Here is a 23207-nt window from a genome sequence, read left to right on the forward strand (position 1 = left end):
CAGAATATATATTTTTACGGTTCAATCGAAAACGTTATTTATCGTTATGATTTTTTATATTTTTTTATAAAGACACGGAATAAGCTAATAAAAAAGTACAAAGATTGAAACTCATCGCACAAAAATCCATATAATTTAAGTGCACTGCAACATATTATAACTTATATGTAGATATGTACGGTAAAGAAAAAAATGGGTTATATTAAATGTGTGTACCTATAACTAAACCTATATATACCTACGAGTATATACCCATTATACGTAAATATACTCACAATATTCATTGATACCATTAATGTATATACATGAAATAATTTAGATTCAACTAAAAGACGTTTATTATTGCAAATTGCAGCGTGTAACAATATTTAGGTATATAAATGGAATTCTTTACATAATTTGTAATTTATTATCTGCAGACGGTCTATATTTTATAGTATTATATAGTCATAATAGTCATTGGAATTATTACTTATAACTTATATCTAACTTTATATCTATGTCTTTAGTTATGACTTATATGAGTTCTAAATTGTTTCCCAGCCTTTTTGATATAGCTTTACTCCTACTTTATTTGGACCAAATAATTCGTTGATCTAGTTACCTATATTATTATTTTTTATGTTGTAGGTATATATTATAGTCTGTATTGCTATAATAGGTTCTATACATTATTATTATTATTACTATTATTATTAGAACTATTAGAAGGGATAGTATTTAATGGTTTAATCTTATAAATAATATATAGTTGTGATCATAAAAAATGTAACGATAAATAAGTTAGGAATCTCTAGGATTTATTTAAAAGAAGGTATAATATTTGATTTTACGAAATGCATTATAAATTGTAATAAGCGCATAATTATATTTAAACTAATGATTTGGAAATAAAACAATTCAAATGTTTTTAGATATACTCTTATTTATATAATTTATATAACATAAAATGATATACTAAGTAGGTATATAATATATTAAATACAACTATTGTATACAATAAATTATTCAAAATAATATTATAATTATATTATGTACCAAATACAAATATATTATGATTATGAACTAAATCGATTACTTCTATCTATTGTTCATTTCATAATATCCATTATATATTAAACGTGTAGGTACACACCTATTAATACTTATACACCTATATACATCGACGTATTCAATTTAGATAAACCTATTTGTTTTTTATATGATTTATTTTAGTGATAGGCACAAATAAAATTGACAATTCTACACTATGTATAATACATTTAATGTTTAAATATTATTAAATATTTACATATACCTATATTATGTAGTCATTTAGAGTATATTATATAGTAATAAGTGGTATATCAATAATTTTTATTGACGATTTGTTGAAAATATTTTTATTGTTAAACAAATAATTATAATCCAACGTGCAGCCCCATAATAATATTATAACTTAAACAATAATATAACAACAATAATATAATCGAGGTCATTTCGTAGAGATTGGTATAATAATATATCAACTTGTTTTAGTATAAATATTTGAACGAACGTTTAATTTATTTTTAATTGTCAGAGCATTCGATAATGGGTACACCCGTAGATATATAGGTAATTATCAAAGTAAAACGCTAATTTTTAAAAACCCATAAAGGCGTGTGTATAGAAAGTCATTTGTCGCAGAACACTATACTCACATTTTATAGTCATTTTATGTTTTATAATCAGGTTACATATAATGTACGGGGCAATTTTGTACAGAAATCGTATACCTGCCTACCTTACAAAGTTAGTCGCGCGTTTTCGTCTTGTCTCTCACTCATTCTCTCTCTCTCTTTATAGGTATAATAATAGTTATGATATATGCACAGAGAAGGGATGTTAGATAAATTCGTAAACGCACCAATGTCGCAGTGGTCAGGAACACTTATCGCGAGTATTTACGTAAGGGGTCCACTTCTATAATATTATAATATATTATGATATAATACGCCACTGCAGGCGGTTAACGATCTGTCGAGGGGTAGCGAACGGACGGCAAAAACAATAAATAATTTAATGTCAGTGGCGGCGGCGTGCGATGACGACGACGGATGCGACGTCGTCGTATTGACGAAACGGCGTACCCCCTCGCCCCAACTCAAACTGAACCACCCACTGCCGCCGCCGCCACTCAGCGGCAGCAGCACCGTCGTCGGTGTCCCGGGGGCCGGCATGGGCGTGACCCGCGCGGTGGGCGGTACCGGCGGCCACTACCGGGCGCGCTCTGGTCGCGGCCGCCGCCGTCGCGAGGTCGCAGCTAGCCGCCGCGCTAAACGTTTGGACGTTCAGTCGACCGACGACATCGCTACTGTCCGTGTTCCGCCGCGCATTACGTGATGATAATATTATTGTTGCAATAAAATATATTACTGTCGTTCGCCGTTTCGCCGATCGCAGTGTGCACACCACCGCGAATATCATTAACGCCGGTGCCGTAACCGATCGCGTGTGCGCTTTAACGCTTGCAATATAATAATCGATCACATTTTAATTTTTTTATTTTTCGGTTTGATATTTTTTAATTTTTCGCTTTATCGTTTTATTCGATAGAAACGATAATTTCAATATTACCACGGTCGCCGTTTATCGCCGCAGATCGATATCGAAAATATTCGTTTTATGAATTCGCGCGCGTCGTCCGCTGCGGTCTGCCGGTGGTAAGCCGCGCGCGTTGAATGCGCTTTACAAACGGTTCGTGCGGACACACATGCTAGAACCGACCGGAGCAGCAAATATGACAGTGTTAGCGCTCAACCATCTGTTGCCGCCGCCGCCGACGCCGTCCGTCAACAACGGTGGCCCACAACAGCAACAGCAACAGCAGCAGCAGCAACAGCAACGCTCGGCCGTCGGAGCTGACAGCAACGGCGCCGACGACGTGCAGCAAAACGGCAAACCGTCGCGCATGATGACTGTCGCGGCCGCGGCCACCAACATGACGACGGCGATGATGATGGGCGGCGTTCCGCCGACCGGCGTGGGCCACCACCATCACCACCATCACCACCACAGCCACCACAATCAATTGCACAACAACAACAACAACAACAATAACGACGACACGGCCAGCAGCCCGCGATCGTCCGTCGTCGCGGCCGCCCGGCCGTCCGGCCATATCAAGTTCAGCGTGGCCGCTCTGTTGGCCGACACCAGGCCCGTCCGGTCGCCAACGCCCGGTTCCGTTTACGACGACGACATGGACACGCCCGACGACGACGAGGACGACCGGAACAGCGTGGACGTGGAGACGACCGACGGTGGCGTCGCGGCCGGCCGGCGGTGTTCGTCCAGCACGCCGGACCGCGGTCGGTCGCCGATGCCGCTTCACGCGTCCGCGTCTCCGCCGCTGTCGCACCACCAGCACCACGGCGCCCACCTGTTCCAGCAACCCGGCGGCTCCATGGCCGCCCGCGCCGCGTTCATGATGTCCGGCGGTGGTGCGTCCGTCCCCGGCGGTGGTGGACACCATCACCATCCCGTCGCGCCCGTCCGGCCTACACCGTTCACGTGCTCGTGCCGCCGCGGCAGCCGCCTACTCGGCCGCCGGCATGCAGCACCCCGCCGCCCCCGGGGCCTGGCACCCGCATTACGCCGGTGCGTTTCCCGGCTTCGGTTCCACCGGTCTCAACTCCGGATCGCCTGGTAAGTTTTTCAAGTCAACACTTTGTATAGCTCTCTAATCGTCCTAATGTATTATAATAATTAAAAGTTCGACTGTGGTACCTACGGTGGCGGGCCCCCGCGTGTGTTTATTAAATCGGTGTCAAAAACCTTTTTTTTTTCCCCCCGCGACGTATGCTTGACAACACTGTTTTTAGAACGTCTATTGTTGGCATAACAGTCAGGTAATTGTCGGCATTTATTTTTATCCCTCTACATGATTTCCACACAGAAGACTTCTCTGTTTTTGTACCGTTCCATAATACGAAACCAATAGCTGCTGGCAATTAGCCGAATATTAATTGATGATGCGACTCGGGATGATATTGTTATGAATTATAATAATTCGCTGCTATCGGCAGTTCATTATCGTATATTATCGTTTTATTATCATAATGTTTTCGGGGACCAAAAGTTCAACGGTCGATGTTCGGCACTCCAACTGTGCCTATTATCGTTCTAAGTGCTATATCAATAATTCGATTAAGAGTCAAAATGTCATAATAATTTATGGCGAATTCTATACATTAGGTACGCTAATTCTATAGGTATGAGTTTTAATTTTTATAGTTCTTATATTGTCCCTCTAATCTCGTTAATTTGTTATTAATTTAGAGCTGTTTTGTATATTTTTAATTTACTCTATATCACCATGTGATCTACCTATATGTTTTGTATATGATTATATGATTTGCATTTGCACTAATATGTTAAAATTGCTCGTTAGTCGTTAATATTCAAACAATAATAACACTCGTTTTATTATAAATGCGAATTTGCATTGTTCCATAATTTCATATACGAGAGAACGTATCGATTTATTCCGACATTAATAATTTCTTTATTATTTCCATTATTAATAATTACCTGTATATACATTATCCGTACAAATATAAACTTATACAATTAATTATTTAAAAAACTTTTATTATTGTGTGTATCTACCAATATACATACCTATACAGTTTTAGATTTTCATTAAATTGTTCGCTTAATTTAATATCGCCGAAGTGCCTATTCATATTATTAACAACTGTAAAAAGTATTTAATGAATTGAAATAGGTGTAGTTGCTCAACTTAATTATAATATGACCTTATAATTTAGGAAACTCATCGTTCGAAGTATAATATTTGATGCGTTTATCTCATTTCTGGCTTTTTATAATAATAATATAGTATAGAATTTGTCATTTTTCATTTTTATGATATGCGTTTTTTATAAGCACACCGCTTTTCGTCTTACATACCGTCGTTATAACATTTTAAGTCAATATTTGTAGCTAACTTATTACTATTATTGTTTATTATGTATAATATATATAATTAATATTTTTTATGATAAACTAAGGTGAACTTTACATACCTTATACACGAAATAATGTCTATAAAGACTGAATAAACAATTATTGATGTACCGGTTTCGAAACACATTTTAAGTTTCTCAATAAACATATAATCACAAGCCGTATTACAGAATATATTTGCAGTATATAAACTATAATAAAAGTATTTCTTTTTTTTTTAATTCGTTTAAGTTGAATGTTAATATTGATACTTTGGTTACCTACTTAATATTTTACATCCAATATTTAAGCATAGGTTCGTATTTAGATAAATATAGGATTATTATAAATTATGATTAACGAACAACTATTATATCATAATATTACACTATCCGATGTATCAATTAAATGTTTAATTATAAAACGTAAATGCAACAAAGGTAAAGATAGCATAGTAATAGTTTGCTCGAAAATAACTAATGCCTATATAGTATATTATATATGCATAGCTACCTAAATAATCAAAACCGCTAACAAATAGTGTACCAACAACGTTCATGCCAACATTATCTCCGCAGTGATTACACGTTCGTATCGGACAAATATAATATAATATTTAGGTGCTTATCACCGTATATAACACTAATTATTGATATCTCGTAGATCGTTCTGTTGTCAATTTGTCTGCTCAGGGAACAAACAATGAATAAAAAACGTTATGTTTATGATGTGCATATCGTTTATTTAATAATATGATTAGAGACCGCGGCGATTATAAATGGAAAAAAAAACAACATATTATAAGTTTTGATACGTCGCCGCCGGCCTGAACTGGAGCGCTCAAATTATTATTTCATCACTTAAACCGTTTACGATAGGTATATACTTGGTATACACGGGTACCTACCTACTGTAGGACACTTCTACGTATTTTTATCATAACGATTATCGCGCTCCGACGACAATATATTAATGCGCTATATTGTTACACGCCCGACAATGGACGCTGCAACACGGTAGGTGCCTGCATGTTATAGTGTACAATCGTATGATTACAATAATAATAATTGCCACGGTTATATACAAATCAGCTATTGTTTGGCAGCGCACTTCTTTTTTTTTTCGATCTCGGTCTAGCCGGCTGCAGCGGTATAACCTATAACGCCGCCGTCGCCGTCTGCGGCATTCCGCCGTCGTATCTCTCTCTAATTGGGCGATTTTTTTTTATTCCGTTCACCATAATATGCGCTGCCGGTATATTACATAGTTCCTCTCGGCGGCCGTTTTATTATTATTTTTAGCGGCGTCTAATTGCTCTCTCGGGCGACCGAGACAAATGCACGTTAAAACGAACGTAAAATGTGTTAATCGGCGCGAGGCCCGACCCGGCAGCGCGGAGTGCACACACACACACAACGACATCATGTAACGATGACAAACGCAGACGCGGACAAACGCGCGAGGGTCGTGCCAAGAAAGAGGAAACTAAGAAAAAAAAACTGGCCTAAACGCGAACAATATATTACTGTATAGTCGATATCGCCGCCGTCGCGCATATAAGTCTGTAGGTTTTACATTTTTTGGCCTCGGTTTTCACGCGTTTAAATTATTTGCCACAAATTTTTAAACACACACACGCGAGCGCGCCCGCTGTCACCGTTTATCGTCGTTAATCGTCGATTTCTATTATGTATATATATATAAATTCAGACACACAGCGTATTTATAGACGGACGATACACATATACGCGCTCGTGCGCGTGCTCTATGAGCTCGTATCCTAAGTTTTTTTTATGAGTGTGTGGTGTTCCGCCTGCGAAACGATATCGTATTAATTATTATTATTATCATAAATTACGTCTATTAAACCTTTTGGCTTTTATCGTGTAATTATTAATCATTATTATTACTATTCGTTCACAATATATTATAATATCGTTATCTATGTGTGTACTGTTTATCGAGTGTGCTCATTTCCGTTTTCTCTTTCAGATTCCAACAACGGCGAACCGCCCAAACTCAAGTGTAACCTGCGGAAGCACAAACCCAACAGGAAACCCCGAACGCCGTTCACTACGCAACAATTGTTGAACCTGGAGAAAAAATTCCGGGAAAAGCAGTACTTAAGCATCGCCGAACGAGCCGAGTTTTCCAATTCGTTACACTTGACTGAAACACAGGTAACGCAATCGTTTTGTATTTATTTATTTATGTACATGCGACTTTAGCGATAAGTTATGGGTTTCGGGTTTTTTTATGCATCGCATGTATGACTATATAATTTAATTAGTGGCGTGGAGTATACTAGCTCTAAGGTATATGCACCTTATTGAGCACATCACAATGTTCTGAATAACAAAATGCCTGTCGAAATATTGTGTTCATCTTCACAAAATTTGTAAAGAACGTTAAGAAACGTTAAGTATAAAGTTTTATAATTGTTTGTTTAAGATCCGTTTGCAATTAGTTTTGTTGGAATAGCCTCTCCCCACAGGTCTGGTATCTTTTGGTGGGCGGTAAAATGTGCATATATTATTTGACTAGTAAATTCTGGCACTATTGAATAGATAGTAAAAATAAAATAACTACTTTTACCCACGATAAAAGAGTTGCATCATCGTTATTGTATATTTATTTATTTCACAAGCTAAAATAAAAGTACATGAGGTGTTATTTATTTTTTTTTTTTTATTTGAGTTTACTCACCTCATTTAAGGAATGCTTGTAAGGGAAATGATTAGTATTTAAAAATAATAATACGAGACAAATGTGTAATTATATAACAAAGAAAAAAAACATAATACATTTATAAGACAAAACTAAAATCTCGATAAGATGTCTAACTTTTTTTAAAACTAAATTTAACACTTTACCATAATTTATTATCGTATATCAGTTAACTAACCCTAACATAGTTTTAAAACTATGCAGTTATCGGTATAAACTGGCCAAGTCTAATATTGATATGATTACATTGTTGTTTTTCGCATTACTAATCTCTGCGACGTATGTACGAATTAACAGGTGAAAATATGGTTCCAAAACCGGAGAGCCAAAGCCAAACGGCTGCAAGAGGCCGAGATCGAAAAGTTGAAGATGGCCGCTGTGGCCGCGGCCAGGCCGCACCACCCGCTGTACGGCAACCCACACCTGCCGCACTACTTCCAGCACCCGTCCGAGCTGTTCGGTCACCCGCATCAACTGCAATCGCTCCTGTCGCACCGGCCCACCATGGCCCACCTCATCGCCCAAGGCCTGCAGCAGCAGCAGCAGCAGCAGCAGCAGCAACAGCAACAGCAACAGGGCCCGCCGCCCACTCACCAGCCCGCCGGCGGACAGGTACAGCAAACTCATACGCCGCCCGCGCGCTCGTCGATGTCGCCCGCCGGTAGGCGGTCCGTCACCCCCGTGTCGCCCACCCCGTCGATGGGCGGCGGGGGCCCAGGGTCCACCACGAGCGTCTAGTGGTTAGGTAACCTAACCTCGCGCACGGCAAAACGGTATTTAAAGACTATACGCGCCGCGTATCTATTTCGTTCTATTTTATTATTATATACCTACAATATGATATTATAATGATATTTGTTATTATGTATAAAATAACATTCTCTTTTACAATTATTATTAATATTATATTATTATTATAATTATTATAATATGTACTATTACTACTACTACTACTATTACTATTACTACTATCGTTGTACACGGAAACTAGTCACCCGCAAAAGAAAAAAAAAATAATAATGAACCGTCGTCAGAGGGCGGAAGAACGTTTAATTTTTGATAACCGACTATATAGGTACAGCCACCGCACTATATATTAACGATACTATACCATCGAATCTCGCGATATTAATGATATATCATGATATTATTGTTTATTGTGAATCAATATTGTCTTAACGAGTTCCTCTATATGCATACATACAAAACGTAACGCCATCCACACTCCACCCCGCTGTTGGTATATATAAATATATAGATATCCGGTATATATTTATGCTACATATTATATATTTATATATACGCCCAGATCCGAATCGACGCGGCGAGTTCACTGTCGCGATGTGCCGAGAGATCGTTATATTTTTTTTGTCGGCTATAATATTATGTTTAAATGTAGGTATTTATAATATTATTATTATTATTATTATTATTATTTACGTGTTGTTTATTGTGATAAGACTTTTTTTCTGTATCGTCGGACATTTATAAATTGCAATGTATATTTTGTCCGATGGAAACCGTGCTTTACGCATATTATTAATTTTATTTGTCGAACAAATTCTTATATTTTTCGCATAACGTAAATATATATAAAAATATATATTTATAAGTATAATAAATGGTATTGCAGATCGCGTGTATATTCATATATGTAAATAAAGCCGTTTGTAAACTAAACATATTTACAATATGTATGTATCTATATATGACAGTAGACTAATTTTTAAGATAGGGTAAAATTTGTGTACAAGTGCCAATCCTATTTATATATACCCCTTATATGAATGTTTTTTTTTATGTACATAATATAATATAAACTCGAATATTATTATAAATAGCAATAATATTGAGATAAAATGAAAAAAAATCATTAATAAAACTCGTTGTTGACACAAGTACATTATATAACATTTCGTTCATTATTATTCATAAATTTTATACGGTGGTATGATATTTTATATACCTCATGTATAACCTTATTAATTCTTATTTCCTATACATAGCTATACATATGTGTATATATTATATACGCTTATCAATTAATATTATATATATAACAACAATATTAATTAATTATATATACGAGTTGATGCACATAAATATAGGTCAATAATATCCTCTTCGTCGTCAAGATTGAAATTTGCTATATAGAGGTAGATAATCTACCTATTGTATTGAAATCGATTGGTTTTGAAATGAAACAAGTATTGTGGTTTTATATTACCTATCGTATAATATAGTTATTAATTACTGATTACTGCAGTAATAGTACCATATATACTAGTTACTCGTGTATTCATATGGACAGTTTATTATAAATCTATGATTTATTTATAATGCTGGAGAGTTTTAGTTTTCGATGACGGCAGAGTGCAGACGTAGGTACGCATATATTATTAATAAATATTATTGGAAAGTTATTTTTAAAGTAAACAACTCATTCAAAGGATGATCGATTAACCAATGTAGTTTAGTAGACGAATGCATACATAATACATCTATACTACATCATATAATATCGTGGTCGGGTTCGTTACTTCGCAGACATCATGTTTACTGTTCACATATCTTATACTGCAACCGATTAATATTGGTGTACACGTCTTCACGTTATGTAGCCATATAGGTATAAAGCAAACATGTGATCACAATATAATGTACCTACTGTAGTACGTATAGGTAATGTTAATGATGTTATTATTTCTATATTGTCATCGCCGCAACGAAAAAAGCAAAATGGACAAATCTATACAACTGCATTTTAATCAGCACATGATTTTCGCAAATATTTTTTCGAAATCTACAAGTCAGTAAGTACCTAAATCGACGTTTAAAAATGAAGGGGCCCTAAAGAATTTTCTTAATTAATCGTTATTAGTTTTAAGTATTACCATTTAGTCGTTTGAAGTCGGTCATCTGCAGAGTGTATGGATGCTTTGAGTGGAGACGTCGAGTGACCGGATCCGGGGGAGACTATATACTACACAAGCGTTATTTCATACTTCAACTGCTGCTGGCAAGGTTAAACAAATAAGAGTTGTACGATTGCGTATTATATTATTATTGTACACGTGCCGTATTTATCGTAAAAACGACAAACTTGAAATGACTACTCTGCGCCTGCAGACTTTGAAACTTGTGGTTTGTTTGCAGGCCTGCAGCTAATCTATTTATGTAACGTCGGTTTATCTGGATATTGAAAACAAAAAAAAAAAAAAAAAAACAAAAAAAAAAAAAAAACAAAAAAAACCAGGCGGGGGGGGGGGGGGGGGGGGGGGGGGGGGGGGGGGGGCTGGAGTGAAACTAATCGTTTCGGAGAGAGACTGAATATCGACCGTGCGCGGGACGACGGGAATACAAAAATAATAATATACCTAATTATCAAAGAATAAAATATATATTATATACGTCGTGGCCGCGGGAATAAAAATAAACATCTCGCCCGTCCGGACGTCCAGCTGTACCCACGGGGGGGTTACGGGTCGTCGTCCGGCGGCGGCGGCGGCGGTGGCGTTCGGTGGCCGACGAGCGGTCTTGAATGTCGGCGGTGGCGTTCTCGGCCGGCGTCGTCGTCACCGCGCGGCGGGGGGACGTCCGCGCGCTACGTTCAATATGGCCGCGGTCGCGGGGGACCAATTACGGCGGGCCGCCCATTCTTCTGCGCCGCGATCGGCCGTGCGTCAATATCGTCGTATACCCGTCCGCCGCGCGCCGTCGTTCACCCCAGGCGCCCCCCCGCGCCCGCGAACCGCGCCGCCGACGGGTCCGCGCCATTCGGTCTCCCGAAGAGAGCGACAGCGCGCGTGCGCCCGCTCAACACGCGCGTAATCGTCGCACGGAGATAATATTGTTATTGTTGTCGCGATATTGCGTTTTAATTTTCACACCGCACCCGCCCGCGGGGCGAGACGGTAAAGCCCGAAAAACAATATATTATTACACCGACATAACGTTGCAGTCGTCGGCCTGCTGCGAGCGGGCACTGCGCTTTTGAAGCGGTGGGGGGGGGGGGGGGGGTTAAGGGTTTTTTTTTTTTTGAGCGCGACGTGACGGGTAACACGGCAGCGGAAAAAACGACGGGTGGCTGGACGTCGCACACGTCGCGGGCAAAAAAGGACGGAAGGACGCAAATGCAAACGACGTAAACGCGCGCGCGTGTGTGTGTGTATTATACGAGTGTCGTGTGGGGCGGGCCTGCACACGGTATACACTCCACCGGTGTATCGGAAGACCATAATATTATTATATTAATATATATATATATATATATAGTGCGTCTAATTCGTCTAAAAGTTTATGGTTATTTGACGCTCATTATATTTTATATACGCATAATATAATGTCTGGTATTTGTGTATTATAATTTTGCGGTACCTACATACTATACAGACGATTATTTTTAGCATCATATACTTACTGTGCTGCGACATAGCGTTAGATTTGACATCGTAATACGATTTGTATTAGCAATAATAAACGAAATCGAGAATAATAATGAATAACGCGTGCAACTGACTGTATGAAATATAATACGTACATATTATTATATTTATACTTTGAATTACGATTATCGGGTTGAACGACTACGGCTGCCGTCTTCATAATGTACGCGTGGTATAATTACGTTTCAGCGTTATTATATATTATATATCGTACGAATTGAACACGATAGTCGATAGCACCTCTATTACAATGTGTAGGTATATTATGTAGTATTACGAGTACGCCGCATATTATACTGATATAATATGTTATGTGCTAAATGGTTTTTGAGAAGCTGAAAAGGATTTTGGTAAGATATTCGAAACGATAGGTACTCTGTATCATAATATAATAATAGTCATAATTAAATCATAATAATGATAGTAACTCTGTTCAACTCTAGCGATGCGCCTGTACTGTGATATCATATATTATATTGTGCACAATATTATAAAATATACGTATAATAAACCCGCGTATTGTATGATATATTTGTATATATTATCTACGAATAATATTAAGTATCATACCTAAATTACGACATTATGATTGCAATTTAATATTAATACGATTGCAAGTTATGTAGGTACATAGCGTAATACGTATTATTATTTAGGTTAGGTACAGTTTAAATTCAAGTCGCCTTATACACCACATGATATGTTTTTATATATACTCAACATATCATGCCTAATTTTAAGCGTTACGAGCAAAGGTATAAATTACTGTGCGGCTTCGCTGCACATTTAAAAAAAAAAAAAAAACTGAAACGAAATATACTGTGCCACACGATTCACTTAATAAAAACAATATGTTTAAGTCGATATAAGTTGAATTTTTTTTGTTGTTATTCCTTCCGACTTCTGAGTCAACAGCCGTCTGCAGATACGCAGCTGTATAATACAAGCAATGCAAACATAGGTTAGGTGTATATAATACGTATGAAATATTCGCATTGTACTACATAGTTATTTTAATATAAATGTATAGGTACATTGAATAATATGTTACAAGCTGACGTGACATTCGCAAATCTATAAAACTGTTTACACCTATATAGTCGTGCGTTGAGTGCAACGAGTGAAAAAATATATAATTTGGTAATACACGTTATACGAGCATCGGTTATATACGCGTGTCCGGACATAAAACCAGACGAAACCTGTTTTGAGTTTTGTTGCGTCAAATTAAATGTTTGAAATTTTTATCGTGGTTGACCTATTTACTAGAAATAATTATTATACCATTGTAGTTTTATTTCGTTTATCTACTTTTATTGCAGCTTTGATATGGAGAATGCTAAAAAGCCACTCGATACGTGTATCTTGAACATTATATCATTATTATGTATGTACCTATAATTTACAACATATTATATCCAATCGATTGCAAATCGTCGGTGTATATACCCAATTATGAAAATACTTGATTAAACCGCGTTAATTTATTATACATAATGATTATTATGTATGTCGACATACAAAATATAGGTAAAGATACACCTAATCTATAATATTTAGTATGCCTTTTGTATATAAAACTATATAAATTATGCGTAAACACTCAGTCATCTCTCTTTAATATTTAGGTATTTATTTATACATGTATAGTGTTTACTATTTTTTTATAATTTGATCTGTTTATACCCAATTATGAAAACTTTGATTAAACCACATTAATTTAGTAAGTATAGGTAAAGATATACCTAATTTATAATATTATTTAATAAGCCTGTTGTAACTCTGTATAACTGTAAACATCATAATGTATAAACACGCAGTCATTTTTCTTTAATATTTAAGTATATATATATAGTATTTACTATTTATTATATTTTAATAAACAAGTCGGCAGACAAGTGTGCGGGACTCCGAAATAACTATTTATGAGTTCGTGTAAATTTTACATTAAAGAGATAAAAAATTCTAAGTTTCTTTATAGCATGCAGCTGTACTTAACTACCTGTATACGTTTTATAGGTATATGTACAACAATGCCGGTAAAAATCAATATAATATATTTTACATAACCTGCAATTCGTGATTGTTCACGTAACGCGATCGCTTTAAGTCCATGGATGTAATTTCTTGAGAAAAAAAATAAGTCAAGAACAGAATTGACAAACGATAAAATTATGTACACATGTTTATATATATATATATATAGAGAGAGAGAGAGAGGCATATACAAAGTACCTATATATTCGTCACAAAATCTACCACAATGTATATTATATACGTACATCTCAATTAAAATAACGTACGTACATAAAATGAACACCTTAATATCTCATTAATAGAAAAATAAACAAAACAGTTAATATATTGTAATAATATGGTTAGATGTGATTAAGCGATTTTTTTTTTTTATATTATATTATCATTGTAAAAAGTTAGACAGCAGCATTAATTGCGTAAACGCGTAGGCGTTCGTTAAATCGAGTTGAAATAATGACATTGGACATAATATATTTACACAAGTATGTATACGAGTACAGTTTTACAGACGAAATTTTATGAGCGTATCTTATAATACTTTATTATAATTTATAAATATATGTTTTATAACTATGCATATACAGCTGGTATACAATGTTAATGGATTTAATAAACTAAGAGTTTAAAACGTGTATTATAGATAGGTATACACAATGTAATACTTAAATTTTGATACACCTAAATTTCCGTAAATACGCAGAAACCGTTGAACGAACAGGAAATTAAAACTTTTTATCACAGCGTATCGTTGTACTGTACTTAGCTATGAGATGTTTAAAAATAAACAGATATTTCACTTTTCTATTTTATAAATGTAATATGTATTTTATTGACAATATGCCACTCAAATAATAATTAAAATAATATACTCTTTTTTTAATCGATAATAGTAAATATGGTATTGTATTACTTGTACCGGTTTGTCAATTTACATTAAAAAATCGTTGGTTTGGCTCAATTGGAAAAAAAATATATTTGTATCACCGTTGGTGGCGTAAGACACTCTTAAAATAGTACCTATGGAGAATAAAATTAATTGAAAATGTCTGTAAGTATCAGTTTCTATTAGTATAGGTCCTATACTATATAATTTGTATGTGAATACATAAAAATTTCAAAAATTAGAATTAATTGTTGATATAAAAAATGAGGGTTTGCTATTGATTCATGTAGCGACTTGAATTGTAATGAACGGGATAATTTATAATTCTGACAAGTCATTAAGATGTTTTACGTGATAGGTGAGTCATCACCGTTAACACATTTTTGTCTATTAATTATGGTATGCAGTTTCGAATCAAATATTTTTTTTTAACTTGGATAAAATATGAAATTGGTGCCCTTTAATATCAATAATCATTTTCTTTTTTTTTTTTACTTATTATATAATTAGAAATTTGCGCCCCTTTATGACTAGCAACCGGGGCACGTGTCTCGTATTTCTCCCCCTCCCCTAAATCCGGTGCTGATGATATGTTTACAATACTGTCACCATCACCACAGATGACGTACCATCACAGAGATCGCTTCAAAATTAGCAATTTTTTTATAGATATAGGTAGGTAAAAAAGACTAAAGTGCATGGATGCTGTGGATACTGGGATCCTTTATTATTTCTTTATATTTTATAATAATAACAATCGCTTAGATATTCTGTTCATGCGTTCGTATAGGTAATACATAAATAGGTACTTACTGTAAATACGGATATGAAGACGTAATCAGGTATACACAAAACCATTTAATTTAAATCATATAGTGTGAAATTATATTGTTTGATAATATATATTAGTATTATGTATCTAAATACGAACCTATTACATATATATAGATATTTATGCTTATAAATTTGGAAATTATAATTGTATCATTAGATGGTTATTGTTTTATAAACGGCACAGTGTTTATACACGCATTCGTTATGTACACGGAGGGCGTTTGACCACAAACAACATGTTATCAAGCATCTATATATATATATATAGTAGATATATATATTGTATAACAACGCTGAAAAGTGACGTGATTTCGCGCCCTCACGCGAGGGTGCAACGCCCGTGTAAAGTTTATATTTAATCAAACAAAAATCACTAGCGCATACACACACACACACACACACACATACAGATACGCTCGAGAACGGTAGTTAAGTCGACACGACAAACGTCGACAACGGGCGGTACGTCGTAAAAATCACATCGATCCTTCGCCGGCTAGGCGACCCCACGCCTTTCTCGTATACACGCCGCCATCGCCATGGTACGCCGCAAAAGGGTGCGTATATACTGTGTAATATTATATTTATATGTGTGTGTGTATGTGTATGTGATGATATTATTATTATTATTATTGTACATATATACCGTTATTGTTCACCCTCCAGCCCATCGTCCTCTCCTATCGCCCATATATGTATGTATATATAAATACGTATAAAATCCCGTCTTGGATCTGCGGCGCAGTCTCACCCTCTGACTCGACTCTCTCAACCACCATCATCGGTGGTTCGACACACTGCATATTATACATGTGAGTGTATGTGCGTGTGCGTGTGCATATATATATATATATGTTTATACGATAACTGTACTCAGTGAGCTGCAGTGTGTATATATATACATATATATATTATATTATCGTATTATTATAAAACCGTTTTTTGCGCCCCGTCGACACGTATATTATTATTATTATTATTATTATTATTATTATTATAGACGACGTGTATGCATATATGTGTATATACACTATATAAATACATATGTGTATGCGCCAAACAGTTTATTCCGCCTTGTCGAATGTTATTATTATTATTACGACACATACGTTTGTTGCGAAATGACTTACGTACAACACACACACATAAATTTATACGAACTATATTAAAAACAATCAATCAAGCGAACATAATATTATATAAAAATAAAAGGAGCGCGGGCTAAGTGCGCCGATTATGATCACCATATCTATATAAAAAAAAAAAAAAAACACATCGCTTTATACGTATATTATAAACGTTATATAAATGGTATAAAATATAGCACGCAGCGACATATATACCTATATATGTATCACCACAGATTTTTTTTCACTTCTCAAGAGCTCAATATGTCAAATTAAATGTAAATAAATAGATGTTGGTCCCTGCAGATTAATGGACTCAAAAACTATAAGATGACCGATTTTTACACAGTTTTTTACCAAATGTTGTCCTGGAAAAGTTTATAGTCTTTAAAATCTTTTCTCCTTCCTAAAAAATTTTTTTTTATATATCTATTAAAAAAAAAAAAAACATAGAATTCATCAATTACGATAAAAATTATAATTACAAAATACATGGTGATGTTGTCATTGGTCCATCGATAATATCAATATATTTTCATCGTGACGCTTTGAAGTTTCAAAAAGAAACACTAAAAATGTGTTACTTCAATAGAAAAATAAATTCCCCCCCCCCTTTGATTGACCCACCGGAAATACTTTAAACTTGACTGAATCTGATTGGGATTCCAAGCACTATCTAAACGGTACATTTGAAAATATAATTTGTGCTTTTAAATAACATTCATATAGTTTAAGGACATAAATATGTATCATCAGATTGGTTCTCTTTTTCTAATACTCGAAGAAATCAACGGTTTTTACAAATTTATTTTGTAGGCAATATGGATGAAGAGATCGTCGACGCGTATTTAGTGTAGAAACAGATCGGAAAATTATTGCGCTGGATTACGAGCATTATTGAACAATAATGACTGTTAGGCTTGAGATTTAAAATCATCGATAGAAAATGCAAAAGCGTATGATTTAAAAGTTATTATTAGCGCAGATAAAGAAAGGAGAACACGTGCTGATTAGGCGCATGTCAATGATTCCCACTGATTTGCTTTTCACATTGAAACGACTTTTGTAGTTTTCTGTATATTTTGCTTTTGCGATGACAATATAAAAAGTTTAAAAACAGTCACTTCGCGTTGTCTGATTAAATTTAGAAAAATCCATGTTTTTCGTATGATGGACTATAATATGTAGCTTTCTTTAAAAACAGGAGCTCTAAACTTCTGTTTATAAATATTGTAATACTATATATTTGTATGCCATGTAACAATATAATTTTGGATAGAGTCAGTCAGATAAACTATATATAGAGGCTTACTTTAAGAAATTTATGAAATGTCGAATATACACATATTAAGTACGACGAACATCAACAAAACTCTCTCTACATATATATATATATATATATATAAATGTATATATTAAGGTTAGTTAAATAACATTTTTTAATATTATATTGACATACAATGACTAAATAGTCATTTATAACTTGAAATATATCTATTAAAATTCTAAAAATAGATGAAAATGTAAATTTTTATTTATAGGGCTTGCCGGTTTTTGATGTGACACTCAAAATTTTATAAATGCGTTATGTCATATCCGTTTAATCTTACTACAGAATATTATATCAATACAGCTTCCAATATATTATAATTTATAATCATGATTAATTTTCAATTTTTCTGATTAGTTATTTACCCAAAAATTGAGATGGTGCTATCGATACACTATGATATTCAAGCAGGAGATTGTTTTTTTTTTTGTTTTGTATGCAATAAACTTTACGAATAATTGTTGTGATTTAAACGGAATTTAAGTTGAGTTTGAAATATTAATTAATATATTTCAATATAAAGAAAGCAAATATTTTTTTTTTAATACCACAATTTTTGTGGTGTCCTTTAATGTAATGTTATACAATGATAATATGCTTACAATAATCATAACATTTTCTAAAAATATTCTACGGAATTAATGTGTGCGTGATTATTATTTTGTCATTTTTGCGACAGGTATAAATTCCGTCACGAGGGAATTAACTAATTAAAAAGTTATTTTTTCATTTATAACTTTACTTTTAACACTATGCTTATTAAATGTATAACTTAACGAATTACTTTTTATTACCACGCGTTGTAACATAAAATGACAAGTTATATTTTTCAACGTGACAAAGTCACTCGTGGAAAACTTTATTGTGCTATAAAATTAATCTTTTTTTTCCGTGTTTGAAACAAATGATACATTTCAAAAATTCAAAATATTTCGTATTATATACAGGGGCGTAATTTCGGTTTATTTTTTTTGTGGGGGGGGGGGGGCGAAGTTTCAAGTAGGCCATTTTGAAATTTCATCAGACAATATAAAAATAGATATACATATATATGTACATAATCCTACTTTCAATTATTTCCATACATCACATGTACCAAATTGTTGCATCAATTTAAATGGGAATAATCAGTTTAAAAACTAAAATATAATAAATAATTAACAGTATACCAATATTGAAAAATGTCAGAATAAAAATAAAAATACAATTTAAGAAGATTTAATTTTGAACATTATCCCGGCTGAGCCCAAGCCAATTAGTACTATTTTCAAAGTAAAAGGGTGTATCTGTTTTTATTATCGTTGCCCGTTGAGCAGTAATAAAATTATTAATTTGGTTCTCTGCGGCTACATATACAAATAGAGAGAATAGTTAGGTTTATTATATTATATTTTTAATTTGTATTCATATACACAATATCAATTCGATTTTTTAAAAACATGTATTTTGTTTACTATGTTTTAGTGGTTAGCTGCTTATTGCATATTATGATAAACACATTTTTATGTTATGATAGGTATTAACATGTAATCTTTGAAAATTACATGTAAGCTACATTTTGCCAACAGCTTGAGAATTAAGATAAAGTCTATTTTTGGCAGTAAGAAATCAACGGTAAATTATATGTTGTTATATTTATATAAGTATGTTTTTTTTTTAATATGAACTAATGTGTCAATCATAAACGCATGGCAGTGATGTTAAAATGTTTTAGTTATTTTACTGATTGGTTTGATTCAACTGAATTTCTTTATCGAATACTGCGATATATTATTATTATAATTTAACATATTAATAATATAATATTATAAATGCTATTATTTAGAGCTAATCGAATATTTTTATATGATATTTAATATATCATAATTCATAAATAATTCATAATATATGATATTTAATAGCTACTGTTGTTTATGCGTAGGTATGTTATGTATACATTTGAGAATTTAAAACTTGTTCACTTGATGAAAAAAACGATCAAAGAGTTTGATAAAAATAATATTTAATTCATATAAATATATATACTCGTATAGTCGTATGTATAAATAGTTTATTATATAGTGCATAACTATATGTATTACATTATAATATATATTGTTATTGTTTACTCGCGTGAAACTAGGCTTAAAATACATTGTTTGGGTGATTGGTTTTGACCGAAAATGAAGGGGAAATTTTCAGATGTGAGGTGATGGCCGGGACGGGGAAAAAATATAGTGTTTCGTTGTAGAGCACGCGATTGATGAAAAATAAAAACATCTAACACACAGTAGCACATACCAACAAGACCATAATGTAGTGCATCCCGTCGTAGACTGCAAAAACATATATTTTTGCCTCTGTACAATATAATAATATAATAATAATAATATTCTCGTTTCGTTTAATAATAGAGGTGTATGTAGTATGTGTATAGATTTTGATTGACTGCGCTGTGCCGGTGCAGAATTATTAAACGTCAATGCGACGAATGATGTATATACATCTGTATATAGTGATGTTGCAGACAAGATGCGGCATCGGTATTATATATAAATATAGTCCCGATGATGTCAGAGAGCAATATTGAAATATACGACAGAAGTTGATTGATCGATCGACCGTGCGATCAAAAGACGCGAGTCGCGTATGTATAGTATAATAAAACATATAATAATTTTATATAGATCATCGTGATAATAATATGGCGAGAACGTCAGAAACGAACATTATTATAAAGACGCGTTCGTAGAATTCGAGTGCCGGAATATTATGTATAGGTAGGTATTTACCACCTTCGTATATGGTCTCGAAAAACGGTCACACGACGTAGGTATACACACGTTTACGATATTATATTATTATTTTACCGTGCGAATTTTGAGGATTTACCTACGTTTTTTGAATTCGACAGGAATGAAGAAAAATAAGTATAATAAATGCGATTGTACGACAGTTACTTTCCAGGTAAATATATATATTATATTATATATATATATATATATATATTTCTGTGTATATATACCTATCTATCATGTAATGTAAATTTGTGTCGTTACAACTGCCCAAATACATAATGTATATTCGTCTTTTAATATAATGTACCTAGCAAATAGACTGTGGGATCACACATGTATCAATATATTATGCATACGAAAACGTCTAAAAAATCCTATAACTCAACTAACTTAACCAGACCTAGGAATCTTACGAATAATAAAATAGCTTATTTCTAGTAGAGTTGTCAAAATGCCCCAAAGTCATGTTCCCGTATGATCCATCTTCTACGAAGGACCGGATTTATGTAGAGATAAACTAAGTCCAGTGGTGTCATTTTTTTCATCATGCTTTTATCAAAATAACTCTTTCCATATTGCATATTTTATAATTTAGATTATTTTTCTCTATTCTTTACAACGAACAAGTTTTTATTTACTAACTACATAATTTACAAGTATAAAGCACCTGATGATATTTTAAATTTTGTTTATTTAAAAATCTCTTAACTTGTGATTAAATAACAAAAAATATTTTTAAATTATTAGCAAATATCTTCTTGTTTTCATTTTTGAAATCATATTTACTGTACAGAACCACAAAACTGATTTAAATTTAATTATTTTTCTGATCAAAATAAATATATGAATATTAATGATTACTAATATTTTTTAATACAACTGATATTATTATTGTTATTGTTATTATACATGCGATAATATAATGTCATTTTTCTTTCACATAAGACACACCAACTTAAATGCACGTCTCCATACGTCTATACTTTGTCCAGCAAGAGAACACGGGCCATGATATTTTGCAGATCTCCCCGAGATTTGCCGACACAGTAAACAGGTCTCGATGATAAACTATCGTGTGGGGATACACAAAAAAACCGATTTTCGTTAGACCGGTATGTGTATACATATATATATAAATGCATGAAATTATTATAATTATTAATAAATAATAAATAAATAACCAATTTATCACTGTGACATTAATTTCTCATTCTTAGTATACAAAATTTTAAAAATATTATAAAAATAGCTATATTTATATGTATCTTTTTACAGTAATGGTTAAACGACAGCAATTAGGCATCGGCCCATTGGGCTGCTTTTAAATTTACGGTTGGCAAACGAATACTCCTATCCCCCTCCAATTTAGCCCCTGTATTGAGACCTATAATTCATGTTAGATGTAAATGTTCTTATCACTTAAAACTTTTTTAAAGTTAGACCTAAGGTGAATAATATTATATTTGCTTAACCATATTTCTCAGTAAATACAAAATGTATAGTATAATATATGCATCTATATTATAGAGTTTATAATTGTGATTGGGAATAGTGACAGCATTTTTAATTAAAAATTATTTTTTAGTTATTTTAGTTATAACTATTTAGCAGTAATGTCGTATTAAAACTATGACCCTTTTATCGCTCATCAGTAATGTATAGTTTACCTCTATTTAAACAATTTTATACTCAAGTTTTTTATGATTATGAATAGATTTTATCGATTTCTTATAGGTCAAAAAAAATTTATTATTTAATTTAATTTACGTACTACTAAGTATGATGTTACATATTGCCATTGAATTTTTTAAATTTATATGGTTGTTACGTAAAAGCCTGTGTCATACAATTAATAAAATAACAATAATAATAATATCGTATTATATAATATATTATGAATATATTTTTACATGTACAATGTACATCATTATATTCTATACTAATATTAAAAGATAATAATATATAATACAATGAATGAACTAGTGCACATAATATTAAATCTCACATGTTACTTACATCAATTTCATATCAAAATATTAAATGGTTATAGTTTTACGTGTAAGTAGTAGGTAGACA

General features: G+C 33.5%; 1 protein-coding gene across 1 annotated transcript; it reads left to right on the forward strand.

Moving 5' to 3' along the window:
• Positions 1–2306: 2306 nt before the first annotated feature.
• LOC112594697 (muscle segmentation homeobox-like) lies at positions 2307–8569 on the forward strand. Its single transcript, XM_025339648.1, is given in 4 exon segments — positions 2307–3534; positions 3536–3669; positions 6964–7151; positions 7996–8569. Coding segments are annotated over 4 exon segments (1563 nt in total). The 5' UTR covers positions 2307–2734; the 3' UTR covers positions 8437–8569.
• Positions 8570–23207: the final 14638 nt, after the last annotated feature.

The sequence above is a fragment of the Melanaphis sacchari genome, unplaced genomic scaffold (genome assembly GCF_002803265.2).
Source record: "Melanaphis sacchari strain LSU unplaced genomic scaffold, SCAv2.0 Contig0_pilon_pilon, whole genome shotgun sequence".
Classification (NCBI taxonomy): Eukaryota; Metazoa; Arthropoda; class Insecta; order Hemiptera; family Aphididae; genus Melanaphis; species Melanaphis sacchari.